Here is a 19374-nt window from a genome sequence, read left to right on the forward strand (position 1 = left end):
TTTGACCTTTCCAGAATTCAGGATTTAAGGGAATTTAAGTGAAATGGATTGATCATATTCAGCCTCTAAGCTCTCTCTTTTTCTTCTTAGTTACCTAAATTCTAAGGATCCATGTTTTCACAAATGTTCAGTGCTTGGTGATAACAGATTATATTATCTGGATTACATAACCAGATTACAAAAATCTTGTACTTTTAATTGGAATACATACTTATTTTTTAATGTGTGTAAATAGATTATAGTTTTTATGGATTACATTATGTATTAAATCATGTATAGGCCAAAGGCAATTAGAACTATAATTTACTAATTATTTAGCTAAATTTTAAAAGAGTGGTCTGTATTTTAAATATTTTATGTGACAGGGTTCTTGTTGCTCAACTGGTAGAGCAAGGAGCTTGCAATGACAAGAACATGTGTTTGATTCCCAGTGAACACACAAACGGATAAAATTTATACATTTTATGCACTGTCACTTTGGACAAAAGCGTATGCAAAATGCATAAATGTAACATACCAAGAGTGCATGTAGCTACCAAAATTGATACACTGAAATGATCGTGCTTATATAATCCACAAATACATTTATGACATTTGGTTTTAAATTTAATTTCCAAATTAATGCAGCATCTTATCATGTGGCTTGTTGAGCGTGTTACTGCCGAGACATAGTGCATGTGGAGGTTTCACACTATCCCCTGCAGCATCCATGCACAACTCACCACACACCCCACTGAGAGCAAACCACATTATAGTGACCATGAGGAGGTTTACCCATGTTACTCTACCCTCCCTAGCAACCGGACCAATTTGGTTGCTTAGGAAGCCTGACTGGAGTCACTCAGCACGCCCCGGATTCGAACTCGCGACTCCAGGGGTGGTAGGCGAGTTTTTACTCCAGGCGTCTTTAATCGCTGAGCTACCCAGGCCCCCAACATTTTCTCATTATAGATTTTAAATGACTCGTTATAGATTTTAAATTGCATCCATTACGTAATCTTAAAGATCATGATGTAATTTTAATCTTAAAGATTACGTAATGGATGCAATTTAAATGATATTATTTGTAATCAATTAATTACATTTCAGAAGCAAATGCAGTGCCCTATCTTAGCAAGGCAATACTTGTTATGGTGCTTTGATACTTGGTATTAAATAATTACCATATTCGTGTATCCTTTATATGGTATTCCAAACTATAAAAGAATACTATGACCACATGTCCAGTGTTAATAATAATTTAAAAAGTAGTGCCATGATGACAAATTTTTTTTGTCAGTGTAGTGAGTTTAGCATTTATTTAATCTTTTTGGTTAAATTGTGATATGCAGTTAAATACATAATTATTTATAATTATTAATTAGGCCTATTATTTAGGGTTATATACAAGTATTATTTTATGCTTGGGCCAAAATTGAGAATTTAGGAATAAAAATGCCCAGTCCTCTGTTTTTAACATCTGGTATAGTTCTTAATAAGCCTAGATAAGCAAATTATCATATTAATGTTATGTTTACCTTGTCTTGTTTCACTGTTGCCCTTTTGTTTGTCATTTTTGTCACTTTTGTTATTCCTTAGTTTTCACTTTTGTCACCCTTGTACCTCCATAGTCTTCCTGTCAGCCCTCGTGTTCACTGTTCATTGTTTTCACCTGCCCTCGTTTAGTTTCCCTTTGGTTTCTGTTTATCACCTTATCATCTTGTTTGAGTTCTGTTTGTTCATTGGTCCCTTTTTCCTATGTTCATGTATTTTAACCCTGGTTTTTGGTTTAGTCCTTGTCTATCGTTGAGTGTTGTTAGCTGGTATGTTTTCCCTTCCTGTGTGTTCAGCTTTATGTTTATTTCCCCATTGAGGGTTTTTCCCTTTGTGTTTATTTGTTTATTTTGATCATTCAATAAAGTTAACTGCATTTGGATCCGCACCTCCTCGTCTGCCTCGCTGCTTACTCGTTACAGAACGATAGACCAAAATATGGATCCAGCGGTTATCCGGGCATGCTGCCGCCTCCTGGACCTGAAGCAAGGAAGCCGCCCGGTGGAGGAACACATTAGGGACTTCCTGTTCCTAGCGAGCGCCACCGACTATCCTGACTCCTCTCTGGTGATGTTCTTCCAGGCTAGCCTGACCAGTTCGCTCCAGGAGCGGTTGCCGCCGGCGACGCGTGGCTGGACGCTCTGTGAATTCATGGAGGAGACACTTCTGGCATGCGGCTCACTGCTTACTGTGGAGGTGGTTGAGGATCCTGCCTCTCCTCCCACGGCTGTGGCCCTCCAGTCGTCCTTGGCTCATCCTCTTCCACCTGCCCCACCGTTCAGCGAGCTCGCCCCCACGCCTGTCACGGCAGCCACGATCTGCGAGCCAGAGCCCACACCTGCCTTGGTCAGTGAGCCTGCACGGCCCACTTCGTCTGCCCGGAGGAGGAACAGAAGACGGGCTTCCTCCTTCCGGCCAACTTCAGCCACGGTCAGCAAGCCTGTGCCCACGTCAGCCACGGTTAGCGAGCCGGCACCTACACATATCACGGTGAGCGAGCCAATGCCTACGCACGTCACTGTGAGCGAGCCTGTCGCCCCTGAAGTCACTGAGCCAGCGCCTGCAGCCTCGACCGTCCCTGAGCCAGCGCCTGCAGCCTGGACCGTCCCTGAGCCAGCGCCTGCAGCCTGGACCGTCCCTGAGCCAGCGCCTGCAGCCTGGACCGTCCCTGAGCCAGCGCCTGCAGCCTGGACCGTCCCTGAGCCAGCGCCTGCAGCCTGGACCGTCCCTGAGCCAGCGCCTGCAGCCTGGACCGTCCAAGAGCCAGCGCCAGTGGTCGTGCCCGTCCTAGAGCCAGCGCCTCTCGAGCCTTCCAGGGCTCCTCCTCCCAAGCTTCTCAGAGCTCCGCCTTCCGAGTTTCCCGAGCTTCCCAGAGCTCCGCCTTCCGAGTTTCCCGAGCTTCCCAGAGCTCCGCCTTCCGAGTTTCCCGAGCTTCCCAGAGCTCCGCCTTCCGAGTTTCCCGAGCTTCCCAGAGCTCCGCCTTCCAGGGCTCCTCCTCCCGAGCCTTCCAGGGCTCCTCCTCCCGAGCCTCCCAGGGCTCCTCCTCCCGAGCCTCCCAGGGCTCCGCCTCCCGAGCCTCCCAGGGCTCCTCCTCCCGAGCCTCCCAGGGCTCCGCCTTCCGAGCTTTCCAGAGCTCCGCCTTCCGAGCTTTCCAGAGCTCCGCCTTCCGAGCTTTCCAGAGCTCCGCCTTCCGAGCTTCCGAGCTTTCCAGAGCTCCGCCTTCCGAGTTACCCGAGCTTTCCAGAGCTCCGCCTTCCAAGCTTTCCAGAGCTCCGCCTTCCGAGCATCCCGAGCCTTCCAGGGCTCCTCCTCCCGAGCCTCCCAGGGCTCCGCCTTCCGAGCTTTCCAGAGCTCCGCCTTCGAGCTTTCAGAGCTCCGCCTTCGAGCTTTCCAGAGCTCCGCCTTCCGAGCTTTCCAGAGCTCCGCCTTCCGAGCTTTCCAGAGCTCCGCCTTCCGAGTTTCCCGAGCTTTCCAGAGCTCCGCCTTCCGAGTTACCCGAGCTTTCCAGAGCTCCGCCTTCCAAGCTTTCCAGAGCTCCGCCTTCCGAGCATCCCGAGCCTTCCAGGGCTCCTCCTCCCGAGCCTCCCAGGGCTCCGCCTCTCAAGTCTCTCGAGCCTTCCAGGGCTCCACCTCACAAGCCTTCAAGGGCTCCTCCTCCCAAGCCTCCTAGGGCTCCGCCTCTCAAGTCTCTCGAGTCTTCCAGGGCTCCTCCTCCCGAGCCTCCTAAAGCTCCGCCTCTCAAGTCTCTTGAGCCTCTCGAGCCTTCCAGAGCTCCTCCTCCCGAGCCTCCTGGGGCTCTGCCTCTCAAGCCCCTCGAGCCTTCCAGGGCTCCGCCTCTCAAGTCTCTCGAGCCTTCCAGGGCTCCGCCTCCCAAGTCTCTCGAGTCTTCTAGGGCTCCGCCCCTCAAGCTTCTCGAGCCTACCATGGCTCCGCCCCTCAAGCCTCTCGAGCCTTCCAGGGCTCCGCCTCCTATGGCTCAGCCTCCCACGGCTCTGCCTCCCGAGCCTCCCACGGCTCTGCCTCCCGAGCCTCCCACGGCTCCGCCTCCTATGGCTCAGCCTCCTACGGCTCCGCCTCCCGAGTCTCCTATGGCTCCGCCTCCCGAGCCTCCTACGGCTCCGCCTCCCGAGCCTCCTACGGCTCCGCCTCCCGAGCCTCCTACGGCTCCGCCTCCCGAGCCTCCTACGGCACCACCGCCCTCAGCTCCGCCTCCTGAGCCTTCCTCAGTTCTGTCTCCTGAGCCTCCTTCGGCTCCGCCTCCGGAGCCTTCCAGGCCTCCGCCTCTAGAGCCTCCCAGGGCGCCACCTCCATTGGCTCCACCTCCTGAGCCTTCCGGGCCTCCGCCTCTAGAGCCTCCTACGGCGCCACCTTCCTCGGATCCGCCTCCTGGGCCTCCCTCGGCTCCGCCTCCTAAGCCCCCCACGGTCCTGCCTACGCCTCCTTCGGCGCCACCTCCCAAGTCTTCTACGGCTCCGCCTCTGAAGTCCTCCTTGGCTCCGCCTCACGTGGCTCCGCCGGTCCCTATCCTGCGGCCACCACCCAGGTCCCCCAAGCCTACCCACATCCCGTGGTCAACTCCCAGGCCTCCTGAACCTGTCCCTGCCCTGTGGCCCGCTCCCGGGCCTCCTAAGCCCGTCCTTGCTCTGAGGCCAGCTCCCAGACCTCCTGAACCGGTCCTTGCCCCATGGCCATCTCCTAGGCCACCTAGATCGGCCTCTATCCTGTGGCCTCCTCCTAGGCCCCCTGAGCCGGCCCTTGCCTTATGGCCAGCCCCCGGGCCATCTAAACCTGTCCCTGCCCGGTCGATATCTCCCTGGCCCCCTAAACCTGACCCTTTGTGCCCTCGTGGACTGTCTCATTACCCTTTGTCTCATTAACCTTTTGTGCCCTCGTGGACTGTCTCATTGCCCCTCGTTGCCCCCTTGGACTGCCTGTCTGCCCCTCGTTGCCCCCCTTGGACTTCCTGCCTGCCCTCTGTGCCCCTTGGACTGCCTTCTTGTTTTTGTACCCCCCCCCTGGTCTGCCTGTCTGCCCCTGGTGCCCTCAATTTTGTTATTCCTTAGTTTTCACTTTTGTCACCCTTGTACCTCCATAGTCTTCCTGTCAGCCCTCGTGTTCACTTGTTTTCACCTGCCCTCGTTTGGTTTCTGTTTATCACCTTATCATCTTGTTTGAGTTCTGTTTGTTCATTGGTCCCTTTTTCCTATGTTCATGTATTTTAACCCTGGTTTTTGGTTTAGTCCTTGTCTATCGTTGAGTGTTGTTAGCTGGTATGTTTTCCCTTCCTGTGTGTTCAGCTTTATGTTTATTTCCCCATTGAGGGTTTTTCCTTTGTGTTTATTTTGATCATTCAATAAAGTTAACTGCATTTGGATCCGCACCTCCTCGTCTGCCTCGCTGCTTACTCGTTACAATTAAATAGTTTTGTGATAATATGCATGCATATGATTTAATGTTGATTTAAGTGTATGGGAACTAAGAGGTAATAAATGTAATAATTCAGTTAATTTATGTTAAAGAACTGATTAATTGAAGTAGGCTATTTGATATAAAAGGACGAGAAACGGTATGTGTTTTATATGGCCATGAAAATCAATTCCTGGGTGCCAAAATGTTATTATTTGTATTATTTATTATTATATATTATGAAATAACATTTTTAATACAATATGTTATTATTTTTTTAGGTTACTTTGTCTGTTACTTTGTCTGGTAACCTACGTCACAGTAGTGGTGGTAAAATCTGTTTTTTTTTTTTTCGGATTACTTTTTTTAATTATTATATTTTTTATTTTATTATTATTATAAAAATTATTTCAAGATCTGTCGTTGTCGGCTGTGGCTTCAAGCCATCAACAGAGCTGACTGGACTGAGGAGATCAATTTCAACTCACAGCTTTACAGCAAACATTTATAGCGAACATTATTACATGTTTGTTATTAACTAAAATAATTATAATAATTGTATAGTTAAGAATATGTCTGTATTTTTTATGGTTTTGTGTCATACTTTTGTTTAATCATCTGATCTGTCAAATCCAGGGTTGGGGAGTAACAGAATACAATCTTAAAATACAAAATATATAAGTAACAGTACTCCACTTCAGTTATAATTTAAATAATTAGTAATTAGTATACAGTTACATTCAAAAAGTATTTTTATTACTGAAGAGATTACTTTGCATTTTATTGTCTTTTGTTTAATTTAATAATGTGATCCAAAGTGCATTTGAACAGCGGTGAAACTCTTTCTTATGTTGTTACATTCATACGATCAGACAGAGAAGTAAGTTTGAAGTTTGGAGCAGAAGAAATAGAAATAAACTGTAAATTGTCGGCTTTATGCTAAGCTAAAATGCTATTTCTAGCCATTTTACATACACATGTACCAGACACGATCATATTTTTTATCAAGAAAATTCACGTTGGATCACAATTTATTTTTTTCTAGTAAGACCTTTGATATTAGGGCAAAAATCATATTCTTGATAATAATTTTTGTATTGCTTTCCTGTAAGAAATATCTAAAAATCCTTAAAACAAGATTAATTAGATTGATCTTGTTTTAGAAACAACATTGCATAAGATATTTAGGTGTTTCAGAGAATGTATTTTTAACATGTGTATTTTGTCTTACTGTTCTGGCAGAATTTTTATAACCAAAACAAGTGAAAATAAATCTACCAGTGCTGAAGAAGTAATCCAAAGCATTTAGAAATGTTACTGACCTTGAGTAATCTAACGGAATACGTTACAAATTACATTTTACAGCATGTATTCTGTAATCTGTAGTGGAATACATTTCAAAAGTAACCCTCACAACCCTGGTCAAATCTAACACATCAGTCTACTACCACCACTTACTGTGCATTCGCTGTAACTATGCAACTCATCCAGAATTGACATAAAGGCAGGCACTTACTGTGAATTGTGTTGTCAATATTAGCTAAAACATACTGATTGATATTATAATGTCCATTGACATAAAAGCAGAAATGACATCATAATAGCAAATAGTAGCCCTGTTCACACATGCATCCAGGTAAATTACAATAAAATCGTTGGGTTTCTTTTAATGGTAAATGTACCACATGTGCTGTTCACACATACCATCAATATGGTAATGTATAAGTAATGATGCAACTTCTCATTAAGGGAAATTGTCAGAGCAAAATGTACCAGTATTTTCAAAAAGGTCATGTTCACATCTCGAACTTGAAAAATTTAGTACATTTTATAAGGCTGTATGTGTGAGATATATCCAGCTGCAGACCCGCAGCACCACCAGTTGCTATTGGTATGTGTGGTAGGGGCTAGTAACTGTAATAATACATCCTATCCTGCAGGTGGCACTACTGTTAGTGTAATGAGAGGGCCGTAAGCGAAGAAGAGATATCTTAACCTCAAACATCACACATGTTGAACCAACCAAACAACAAATTATAACAAGATGAAAACAATGTTTGCTGTGCCATTTAAGAAATCGTATACGGATTGCGTCTTATCATTATACTGCTGAACTTTTCTTACGCGTCTGGAGCACCGAAATATCACTTTTAGCCACGTTAAGTGCATGAACAGTCATAGACATGTCACAATCAGAAAAGAGCAGAGGCACAGAGGAGTATGCCAAGACACATATGGAGGAATCAAGACACCTGCCTATTTACCAGCACAGAGACGAACTCATTCAGGCTGTGAGAAAAAACACGTTCCTGATCGTGACGGGAGAAACTGGAAGCGGAAAAACCACTCAATTGCCTCAGTACTTGTATAAAGCAGGTTTGGATGTTCTGCTACACTAATAAATAAATGAACGAACTCGCATATGCATATTCCTTTGCTGTGTATCTTCAGTATGTATATATGTATATATATATATATATATATATATATATATATATATATATATATATATATATATATATTATATATTTTCACCCAGATCTTTGTAGGCATGGCGGAATTGGTATTACACAGCCCAGGAGAGTTGCAGCTATCACTGTTGCTCAGCGGGTGTCTCAGGAGATGGGTGTCAGGCTGGGTAAGGAGGTGGGCTACCAAGTGCGCTTTGATGACTGCTCAACAAAGGTGGGAGGCAATACCACATATATTTAATACATGAGTTAAGTAATGTATGGAATATTATTTTAATGGGATTGTTTTTTCCTTGTATCAGGACACTGTGATTAAATACATGACAGATGGCTGTATGCTGAGGGAGATTCTCGCAGACCCCAGTTTGACGCAGTTCAGCATAGTGATCCTGGATGAAGCCCATGAGAGGAGCTTGAATACAGTATGTTGACTTTTTCAAAGTAGTTTGGGGTTCCCTTATGATTCAGTTCACTTGACATTGTGTCACTAAGCTGACGCTATGCGGAGTGTCCTTCTACACGACCTAGTTAAAACACTTCTACAATAACAGCAGTTAAAAAATTGACTATGGTATTTAAGCCCCGCCCTTTTAGGCGTGAAACTGTCCGGCATACATGACCCAGCAGACGGAATCTTTGGGTTGGGTCCTCGCTTTGACAACACACCTGATCCATGCAGCGCTTTGGCCTGAGTATCCTTTATTGCTATATTGTATTATATATATATATATATATATAAAGAGCCGCATGGTTGCGTCTTTTTAAAGATGTCGTTCTGTAAGTGTTCCTTATGCAAGGGACGCGTCCTGCCTTAAGATCAATGTGAGAGCTGCATTCCCGAGAGCATGAGTCTCAAGACGCTTCTCAATCTGGGGGACGATTCAGTCTCCCGCGACCTCCCAATTACCACTTCTGTGGTAGGGATCACACGAGTAGGCAAGATGGGGCCGGAGGTTGAGCAGGATGAATTTTAGTTGGACCTCGTGCCGGCCCACGCCCTGCGAGGTTATGTATCTCGTTGTATCTGGGAAGTTGTCAGTGGAGGACAACGAGATGCTTTGCGTCCTTTCAAGGGCAGTCGAAGAGCTTGGTCTCGAGTGGTCTCCTCCAGAGGAACCTGAAAAATCTTGCCTTGATGAATGGTTCCTGCAGTCCGGATGTCTCAAGCAACCGCATTCCTCAGATCTACCCCCTTCTTCCCAGAAGTTCATAACAAACTGACAAAATCTAGGTGAGCACCCTATTCAGTTCACTCTGTGGAAGAGGCGGTAGCAGCACATCTTTGTCCAGCGAGTAGCAGGGTGTGGAAATGGCCCCGTTCATCCTTCCAAGCCATGTTGACTGACGTACACACTGGCTGGAAAAGCATACTCAGGGTACAGCGCTAGTTGCACATGCACAAGACGCTCACACTTTTTCCAATAAAAAGCACTTTTCCAGTTCAAAGCCCACACATTATGCACAACTGCTTCTCAACTGTGAGTGGTGCATTATATCATACACGCGTACAGCGCTCGTTGCACATGCACGAGACGCTCACACTTTTTCAATAAAAAGCACTTCCACTTCAAAGCCCACACATTATGTACAACTGCTTCTCAAAGTCTGAGAGGACAAAGAAACAATTCTATTGGTTGCGCCAAAGTGGCCCAATCAGTCCAGGTTTCCAGAAATGAAAAATATTCTGGATGGCCCTCCATGGGGAAAAATCTGCTGAAGAAGGATCTCCTCTCTCAAGCCTAGGGCACAATCTGGCATCCCCAGCCAAGCTGTGGAACCTGCATGTGTGGCCCCTGAATGGAGCGCACTAAACATGCCAGAACTGACTTGGTCGGTTATGAACACCATTTTACAGGCTAGAGCGCCGTCTACAAGATGCCTTTACACTCTGAAATGGAATGTGTTCACTAATTGGTGCTTTTCAAATGGCAAAGAACCAGTGAACTGCCCCATATCTGAAATTCTCAAATTTTTTCAAGAGCGATTGGACGCAGGGCTCACTCCGTCAATGCTCAAAGTTTATGTGGTGACTATTTCTGCGTATCACGCACCCGAAGCCGGCACCTCTATAGGCAAACATGATTTAATCATAAAGTTCCTTAGGGGCTGAACGGCCCTCGCCTGGCTACAGTTCCGACTTTGACCCTCAGTCAGAAAATTCTGGGGAATGGTGTTTGGGTGCCTGCTTTTATACCAGACAACTTTGTGCCTAATTGGGCGGGGCTTAAACACCATAGCCAGTTTCAGAATTGGTGTTATTGTAGAAGGGTTTCAACTAGGTTGACACTCCCCATAGCGTAAGCTTAGTGACGCATGGTCTCGTTCCCTTCATCTCTGGGAACCGAGGTTACATACATAACAGAGACATTTTATTTGGGAAGTTAGTGAAAGGTAAACTTTTTATAATGCTCTTATTTCTCCCTTACAAAAAGTAATGTGGGGGTATCATGGCACAATGATGGTATGGGTGATCAGTGATGATTTTACTTTGGAAGTTTGATGTAAATCATGGTAATGAATGATTACCATTCATATACCATAGTATTTACTGGTACACATAGATGCTTAAATGGAAAGTTCACCCAAAAATGAAAAGTCTCTCATCATTTACTCTCCCTCATGGCATCACAGATGTGTATGACTTTTTTTTTCTGCAGAACACAAATTAAGATTTTTAGAAGAATATCTCAGCTCTTGTGGAACTTTTAATGCAAGTGAATGGTGGACAGAACTTTGAAGGTCCAAAAGGCTTATAAAGGGAGCATAAAAGTAATCCATATGACTCCAGGGTTTAAATCCATATCTTCAGAAGAGATATGATAGGTCTGGGTAAGAAAAAGATCAATCTCTACTTTCACATTCTTCTACTTTTGTTCTTAGCAATTCGTGCATATCACCACCTACTGGGCAGGGAGGAGATACTGAAGTAAAAAGGACTTCAATATTTATCTGTTTCTCACCCACAACTATCATATTACTTCAATAGACATGGATTAAACCACTGGAGTCTTTTGGATTACTTTTATGGTGCCTTTATTTGCTTTTTGGAGCTTCAAAGAGCTGGCCACATTTCACTTGCGTTGTATGGACCTACAGAGCTGAAATAGTATTCTAAAAATGTTTGTGATCTGCAGAAGAAAGTCATACATATCTGGGATGGCATGAGTAAATGATGAGTGAATTTTCATTTTTGGGGTGAACTATCCCTTTAAATGAATGCCTCGGAATTACCATAATACATATGCAAAATGTATCATAGTGTTACCCACTACAAAAAAAAACACGGAATACTATAGTAGGATTTATTATTATGTTTTGTTTGTGACCGCTTTGTAGTGTGCAGATGGCTTGATTAATTCCTTAGTGACTGACTTGAATTGTTTTTTTCTACAGGATGTTTTGCTTGGATTACTTAAAAAGACTCAGTCAAAAGGGTCCCATGGCCGTAAAACAACCCTGAAAGTGATTGTGATGTCAGCGACATTAGAAACTGAAAAGCTAAGCTCTTTTTATGGGAACTGTCCTGTATTCACCATTCCTGGGCGTACATATCCAGTGAAGGAGAAATTCTGCAATCTGATTGGTCCAAAAGATAAAGATAGTTCTGTCTACGTGAAAGAGGTGTATTGTGACCATCCAATATGTTACAAACTCTATTACAAATGTGCTATTTGCAACAAACTTTGTTTGAAACAAACGAAAACTCTGACTGTTTACACAGTATAACTGTTATGCTTATAATCTATAGGTGGTGAAGATGGCTTTAGATGTACACACAAATGAAGTAACAGGGGATATTCTGGTCTTCTTGACCGGTAAGTTCAGTAGTAATATCATTTATTTAAGATGAAGTAGTAATGCTGCCGTTTTTGATAGTATGTTTGTAGATCTATCATATTTCCTATATTCCTTTTTAGTCTGTAGCTCTGTGCTTGTGTTTTGAACAGGACAGTCTGAAATCGAGAAAGCTTGCGATTTGCTCTTTAACAAGGCTGAAGTCTTGGACTACCGGTATGATGTCCATGATCGAGCTGTTGAAGGTCTTCTTATCCTACCTTTGTATGGATCCATGCCAACAGGTAATCCTAACTATAGCTTCGTCTATAGAGTGAAAATCAGAGATTGACCAATAATCGGTTTGACCGATATTTTTAGCCGATATTTACACTTTTTCACTTAATCGGTCATTGGTTATTTTCAACCCCAATTCCAAAAAAGTTGGGACAGTATGAAAAATACTAATAAAAACAAGAAGTGATTTGTAAATTATATTCACCCTTTGCTATATTGAAAGTACCACAACTACACATAATTTGATGTTTTACCTTGTGAATTTTATAGTTTTTTTTAAAATGTACAGTCATTTCAAATCAGATGATTACAACACGCTCCAAAAAAGTTGCGACGGGGCAATTTAAGACTAAGAACAATTTGACGAGTTGAAATAACAAGGCGATGTGAATGTTAAACAGGTGAGGCAATTGTGTCATAGTATATACGGAACCTCCAAAAATAGCTTTGTCCTCCAAGAGCAATTTGCCAACAGATGCTTCAGCAAATAATCCAGCACTTTGAGAACAATGTTGCCCAAAGACAAAAGTAGCAAATGCAAAGCAGAAGCCCTACATCAACACTGTCCAGAAGTGCTGCTGACTTCTCTGGTCTCAGTCTCATCTTAGATGGAAAGTTGAACAGTGGAACTGTTTTTTTTGTCCTAAGAGTCCACATTTCAAAAAGATTTAGAAAAACATAGCCATCATGTTATCTGGGCCAAAGAGGAAAAGGACCATCCAAGCTGTTATTACCGTCAAGTCCAAAAGTCAGTGTCTGTATGGGCCAGGGGTGTGTCAGTGCCCATGACATGGGTAACTTGCACATCTGTTAGAACATCATGAATGTAGACCGATATGTACAATTTTATACGTAAAATTTTGGAGCAGCATATACTGCTATCCAACTCCTTTTATACTGCCTGGATTTCAAGTGTATGGCTGTGTAAGCAGAGAGTGTGGGTGCTAGATTGGCCCACCTGCAGTCCTGACCATCTCTAATTGAGAATGTGTGGTGGATTATTAAGCACACCATCTGGCAATGAAGACACTGTACAATTGTGCAGCTGAAGACCTGCATAATGGATGAATGGGGAAAATTCCACTTTTTAAACTTAACAATCTTTTGTCTTCAGTGTCCAAATGCTTAATAAGTGTTATTAGAAGAAATGGTGATGTTTTACTGTGGTAAACACTCGACTGTCCCAACTTAATTGGAGCGTGTGGCAATCATCTGATTTGAAATTACTGAACTTTTTTTTTTAATTAATATATATATATATGAAATTCACAGGGTAAAACATCATATAATGTGTAGTTCTGGTGCTTTCAATATAACAAAGGGTGATTATGATTTACAAATCACTATTTTTTGTTTTTATTAGCATTTTTCATACTGTCCCAACTTTTTCTGAATTGGGGATGTAATATTGGGTTTACTGATAAAGACTTTATATTTTAAATATGAATTAATTAAGGGGCTTTGAACAGTGTAGTGTATATTGCAAATAGAAGTAGTCAAATTAATTATTTTTAGACTGTGTGCAATTTTAGTTTGTAAAGCAGTTCACCAGAGGTTAGTGATAAAAGATTAAGTTGTTAAAGTGACTAAAATCTGAAATAAAACAAGAATTAAAAACCAGTTATGCATATTGGTGATAGCACACTTAAACACAAAAATAATTAGTATAGTATCCAATATCGATTGGATCTCTAGTGAAAATCTTGCACATAATAATAATAATAATGACAAAGCAATCAAGACATGTTTTGTGATATTTAACTTTTTTCAGATCAGCAAAGGCAAATATTTCAGCCTGCACCCAAAGGTGTAAGAAAGTGTGTGGTAGCGACTAACATTGCTGCAACTTCACTCACAATCAATGGAATCAGGTAGAACAGTCACAGAATAACACAGCAGAAATAAGTTTGAATTTTGATGAGAGGAAACATATTTTTTTTAGCATTTCGTTGCTACCAAAGGCTTTCTAACAGTTTTTTTGTTTGTTTTTGTAATAGATATATTGTTGACAGTGGACTTGTGAAACAGCTAAACCACAACTCAAGTGTTGGATTAGATATTCTGGAGGTGGTACCGATTTCAAAGTGAGTGTTTAACATAATTCTGCTAGAAAAATCATGCAGGGTTTCAATGTCTGTTTCCTGTCACATCTTAAAGGTGGAGTGCGTAAGTTTTTAAAGTTAAAATACTTCTACAGTTTATCTGTCATAAAAGTGATGGTGATGTTTCTATTCAGGAGTGAGGCTAAACAGAGAGCTGGTAGGGCTGGGCGAACTTCAGCAGGGAAATGCTTCAGGATTTACAATAAAGAGTTCTGGGAAACATGTATGCCAGAGTACACCATACCAGAGATTCAACGGACCAGCCTTACATCTGTCATTCTCACACTGAAGTGTCTCGGAGTCCATGATGTAATTAGGTATCATCAGGCTGCATTATTAGTTTTAGATTGTTTAATTCATAATCGATAGAGTAGACTTACATTGATTATTTTTGCTTTCCCCAATTATTGTGCATTTAGATTTCCATATCTTGACTGCCCAGAGGAACGGTTTATCCTAACCGCTTTGAAACAGCTGTATCAATATGATGCCATTGATAGGTGAGTAATATAATTTAGTCTCATACTATTGTGATCCACAAACTGTCACCTGTTTTGTCAAATTTTAAAGCAATAGTTTACCCAAAAATAAAAATTATTTCTACATTTCCTATCCTTCTTGCCATTCTGATGTGTATGACCATACAATGCAAATTAATGGGTTCCAAAATTTGGAAGCTCCAAAAAGCACATTAAGGCAGTATAAAAGTCATCCATAAAATTATATGATAGGTGTTGGTGAGAAACAGATCAACATTTAAGTCCTTTTTTTTTTTTCATAAATTCTTCTCCCTGCCCAGTAGGGGGCGATATACACTAAGAATGCAAATCACCAAAAACACAAGAAGAATGTGAAAGTTAAAGTGGAGATGTATCGTAAAAAACAACTTATCTGAAAAAAAAAACTGATCTGTTTATCACCCACTTTTATAATATTGCTTTTCAAGATATGTTTTTAACTACTTAAGTCATATAGATTACTTTTATGCTGTCTGTATGTGCTTTTAAAGCTCAAATTAATATTTTGGTACCCATTCATTTGCATTGTATGGACCTACAGAGCTGAGATATGCTTCTAAAAATGTTCTTTTAAAGTCTGGGACGGCATGAGGGTGAGTAAATGATGAGGGAATTTAAATTTTTGGGTGCACTATTCCTTTAAGTAACTGTGCTGCAGTGGAATATGGCCAGTTGCTGAGATTCTAATGTTACCTCACAATGACAATGCACATTGTTTCATTTCATTATGCCAGTTTTGTATCTACGTTAAAAAGATTCACCCAAAAATGAAAATTCTTTAATAATTCATTTGCAAATGCTGCTCCAACCCCGTATGACTTTCTTCATAAGGTGAATATTGACTCTTAACAACAAATAAAAAAAGCTTAAATCAAATATGGCAGCTATGTTATCGCAATAGAGGTTTGCAATCCTGCAGAACTCACACGGGACCCGCTGAATCTGATTAGATTTCTTGCGGTGCATGATTAAATTTCCGAGGTGAAGGTGGGAGCAGACGGCACTTCTTTGAGTTGTGTGTGGGACTCAAAGGAGAAGGAAAAATGGAAAGTGGATATAATGTGGATAAAAATCAAATAATAGTTTTGCAATCTTGTCAATTTGTTTGACTTTTGCTCTATGTGGAAAAAACAAATGCAGGGTTACAGGAAGTTGTAAAGTAAATCATTGCAGGCAGAGAGCGGGTTAAGGCGGTATGTTTAGCACAAGCAGGAGGGTGCGGGATAGAAACTTGCAGGAGCGGATGGGAACGGGATGGAAAAAAACAGTTCCGCACAGACCTCTACATCACACCTCGTGAAGTCTGGTAAAAAAAATTACGTTTTGTGTTCCATGGAAGAACAAATTGGTATGGGTTTGGAGCATCATGAGGGTGAATAAATAATGACAGAATTTGAACTATTCCTTTAAAATGCTCTACCATATATGGCTTTTTATTGCAGGAGAGGTGAAGTGACAAAACTGGGGCGATTGATGGTCGAGTTCCCTCTTCCTCCTAATCTTACTCGTACACTGATCAAAGCTGCCACTCTCGGATGTGAAGATATCATGCTGCCCGTGGCTGCCATGCTCTCAGTAGAGAATATCTTCATTCGACCAGGTAACCAGACTACACACCTAATGAAAGCCATGACTAGGTGTTGAGGTGACTTTTTTTGGCAACACTGTAGAACGCTTCTCGCAGAACTGAGACAACAGACACAAACTTACACTAGAGTACAATAGTAAATATATGCATCCCGTTAATAAAAGTGCATGGTGACTGAGGCTTTCATTCTGCCTAACATCTCCTTTTGTTAATTCTGCCACCTGTTTGCTATCAGGAAAAAAATACTTTTTTGACTAACAATTTGTTTTGTTTTTTTAGGCAAATCAGAAGCACAGAAGGAAGCTGAGATCAGACACAAAGAGATAGCAGCGTGTGCTGGCAGTTCCAACGATTTCCTCTTGCTGCTCTCTGTCTTTGAAAAGTGCAAAGCGAGGTATGCCATGCACAGACATGTATTTGACTGAACGCCTAAATTAATTCCTGAACAACTAAGGAAAACAAATAGGCTTTGGCATATGGAAATATAGGCATTCTAGATGTTTCTGTTCTCTGTAGTGACAATCCATCCTCATGGTGCAAAGATCACTGGATCCATTGGAGAGCAGTAAAATCAGCCTTCAGTGTTGAGACTCAGCTGAGGGAGATCCTTTACCGTCTTAAGCAGGTAGCACATAGTTTCTTTATTAAATGGATAGTTCACCCAAAAATGAAAACTCTACTCTCCCTCATGTTGTTTCAAACCAAAATGACTTTCTTTTTTAAGTGGACACATAAAAGATGTTAGAAAATATTAGTGACTGACAACCTCAGTCCCCATTCACTCTCATTTTTATTCCCCCCATACAATGAAAGAGAATGAAGAAGTGAACTGAGGCTTTCAGTTCCTAATATTCTGCCAAACATCTGCGTTTATGTGTCCACTAAAAAAGAAAGCTGTATTGCTCAAATAAAAATTCTGGCAATATTTATTTGCACTCATGTTGTTCCAAATCCATATTACTTTGTTTCTTCCATGGAATACAGAAGGAAATGTTACAGGAATAGTTCACCCGAAAAGGAAAATTCTCTTTATCATTTACTCACCTTCATGCCATCCCAGATGTGTATGACTTTCTTTCTTCTGCAGAACACAAACAAAGATTTGTAGAAGAATATTTCAGCTCTGTAGGTCCATACAATGCAATTGAATGTTGAACAAAACTTTGAAGCTCCAAAAAGCACATAAAGGCAGCATAAATGTAATCCATAAGACTCCAGTGGTTTAATCCATGTTTTCTGAAGCAATGCAGTCAATTGTTGGTTATTTTTATGCTGCCTTTATATGCTTTTTGGAGCTTCAAAGTTTTGGGCACCATTCACTTGCATTGTATGGACCTAAAGAGCTGAGATGTCCTTTTAAAAATCTTTATTTGTGTTCTGCTTAAGAAAGAAAGTCATACACATCTGAGATAGCATGATGGCGAGTAAATGATGAGAGAATTTAAATTTTTGGGTGAATTATTCCTTTAACATCTCCTTTTGTTTTCCATGGAAAAAAGAAAGTCATATGAAGTTATAACGACATGAGAGTAAATGACAGAATTTTTATTTTAACAGTATTTTCTGTTATTTTTGTGTTTTTAATTACCACATCATCATTTCTGTTATTTTTGTGTTTTTAATTACCACATCATCTTCTTGTTTGTTTATTGTTTATGTAGCAGAAAGACTTTCCACACGAGACGTTTGTGGGCAGTAGGAGTGAGCTGCTGAGGCAATGCCTTTGCCTGGGTTATTTTACCAATGTAGCCAGGAGGTGAGCATCATACAGCAACAACAGCTACGTCTACACAATTCAACATAATTTAAGAGCAGGGGTCTTCAAATGGGGCTCTGCCTATCATTGTTTGATCTCTGTCTATTTTTGGGGGGATTCACCAAGGGGTCCTTGGCATAAAAAGGTTGAAATCTCCTAGTTTAGAGCAACAATTCAAATTTCTGTGAAGCTAACATTAAAGCTACCCTGTTTTTCCCAGATCTGTTGGGAAATCATTCTGCACCATGGATGGGCATGGATCTACTGTTCTCATTCACCCTGCATCCTGTGTAAGGAATTAACCAAATGCTCACTTCTGCTATTATGTTATTGAATTGAAGAAGTGTTTATCTAGAGATCATTTCTCTTTATTCAGCTCTTTGGTCAAGAATTGCAGCTGGACTGGATCATCTTCCATGATGTGTTGGTCACCTCCCGGGTGTACGTGAGAACAGTATGCCCCATTCGTTATGAGTGGGTGAAGGACCTGTTGCCAAAGCTGCATGAAATAGACGTCTATGAGCTGAGTAGCGTCGCAAGAGAAGAAGTAACTGACGCTGAAATGGCCCAGTGGGACAAGAAAGAGGCAGCAAAAAGACAAGCAGGTGCGTTTGAATAGGTTAAGCCATATTTTGATGTTGCCAATTAGTGTCTTTTATTTTTGTAACACATTGTAATGTTTAAACAGAGGCGGCAGAGGACACAGCAAAGAAACTGGAAAAGAGAAACAATGAAAGCTCAATCACGGAAGCTCGAGCCCGATACCTGGAGCGAAAACAGAATCGGCTACAAAGAAAGGACACGTAAAAAGGAGGAGAGAGACACGATCAGATGTACACCACACATTCTGCAGCTGCTTTATTCAAATACTGGAAAAGACTTTATAATCTAAGATTGCAGAACGCAACACCTTTTTTTACTGGCAAAGCTCTCTGATTATCTTTTAAGTCATCCCTGTGGATTTGGAATGTAGACCTCATTCAGAGCAGAGCAATGACGGCAATGATAATGAGGCTGTGAGGGAAAGATATGTACACACTCTTCAATGGGCTGTGCTGCAGTTTAAAGATTTTTTGGATTGTTCTGCGGACAAAACATTGAAAAATGTATTTCCAAGAACATTCAGTTGACAAAAACTCCAGACATGAGAATCACATGTGATCCAGGAGCTTTGTACAGCTTTATACAGGGGATATCAGTGAAGAGACTGTATCCCTCAGTCTCGTTTTCATCCCATTAAAAACCAAAGAAGGCGCTGCTGTGAATAAGGTCTATGGCTTAAAATCACAATTAATAATAAACATTTTTAAGTCTACCTATACTTTTAAGTATACTAAGTGATTTTTTTCTTTTTTTTTTATGGAAACGTTGACATGGGGACAAAACGTGACAAATTGTAACTTGCTATCCTATGGAAAGGGTTTTCACC

At 41.8% G+C, this 19374-nt stretch overlaps 1 protein-coding gene across 1 annotated transcript; it reads left to right on the forward strand.

Annotated features, from left to right (window-relative positions):
• Positions 1-7422: 7422 nt before the first annotated feature.
• dhx40 (DEAH (Asp-Glu-Ala-His) box polypeptide 40) lies at positions 7423-19344 on the forward strand. The gene is made up of 17 exons (XM_052110197.1): positions 7423-7815; positions 7979-8124; positions 8213-8332; positions 11304-11531; positions 11659-11725; positions 11858-11989; positions 13753-13852; positions 13979-14065; positions 14218-14400; positions 14503-14583; positions 16044-16201; positions 16469-16583; positions 16706-16814; positions 17851-17945; positions 18166-18235; positions 18322-18550; positions 18634-19344. The coding sequence occupies exons 1-17, from the start codon at positions 7623-7625 to the stop codon at positions 18750-18752; spliced, it is 2232 nt and encodes a 743-aa protein (XP_051966157.1). The 5' UTR covers positions 7423-7622; the 3' UTR covers positions 18753-19344.
• Positions 19345-19374: the final 30 nt, after the last annotated feature.

Source organism: Xyrauchen texanus, chromosome 38, assembly GCF_025860055.1.
Source record: "Xyrauchen texanus isolate HMW12.3.18 chromosome 38, RBS_HiC_50CHRs, whole genome shotgun sequence".
In the NCBI taxonomy this organism is placed as follows: domain Eukaryota; kingdom Metazoa; phylum Chordata; class Actinopteri; order Cypriniformes; family Catostomidae; genus Xyrauchen; species Xyrauchen texanus.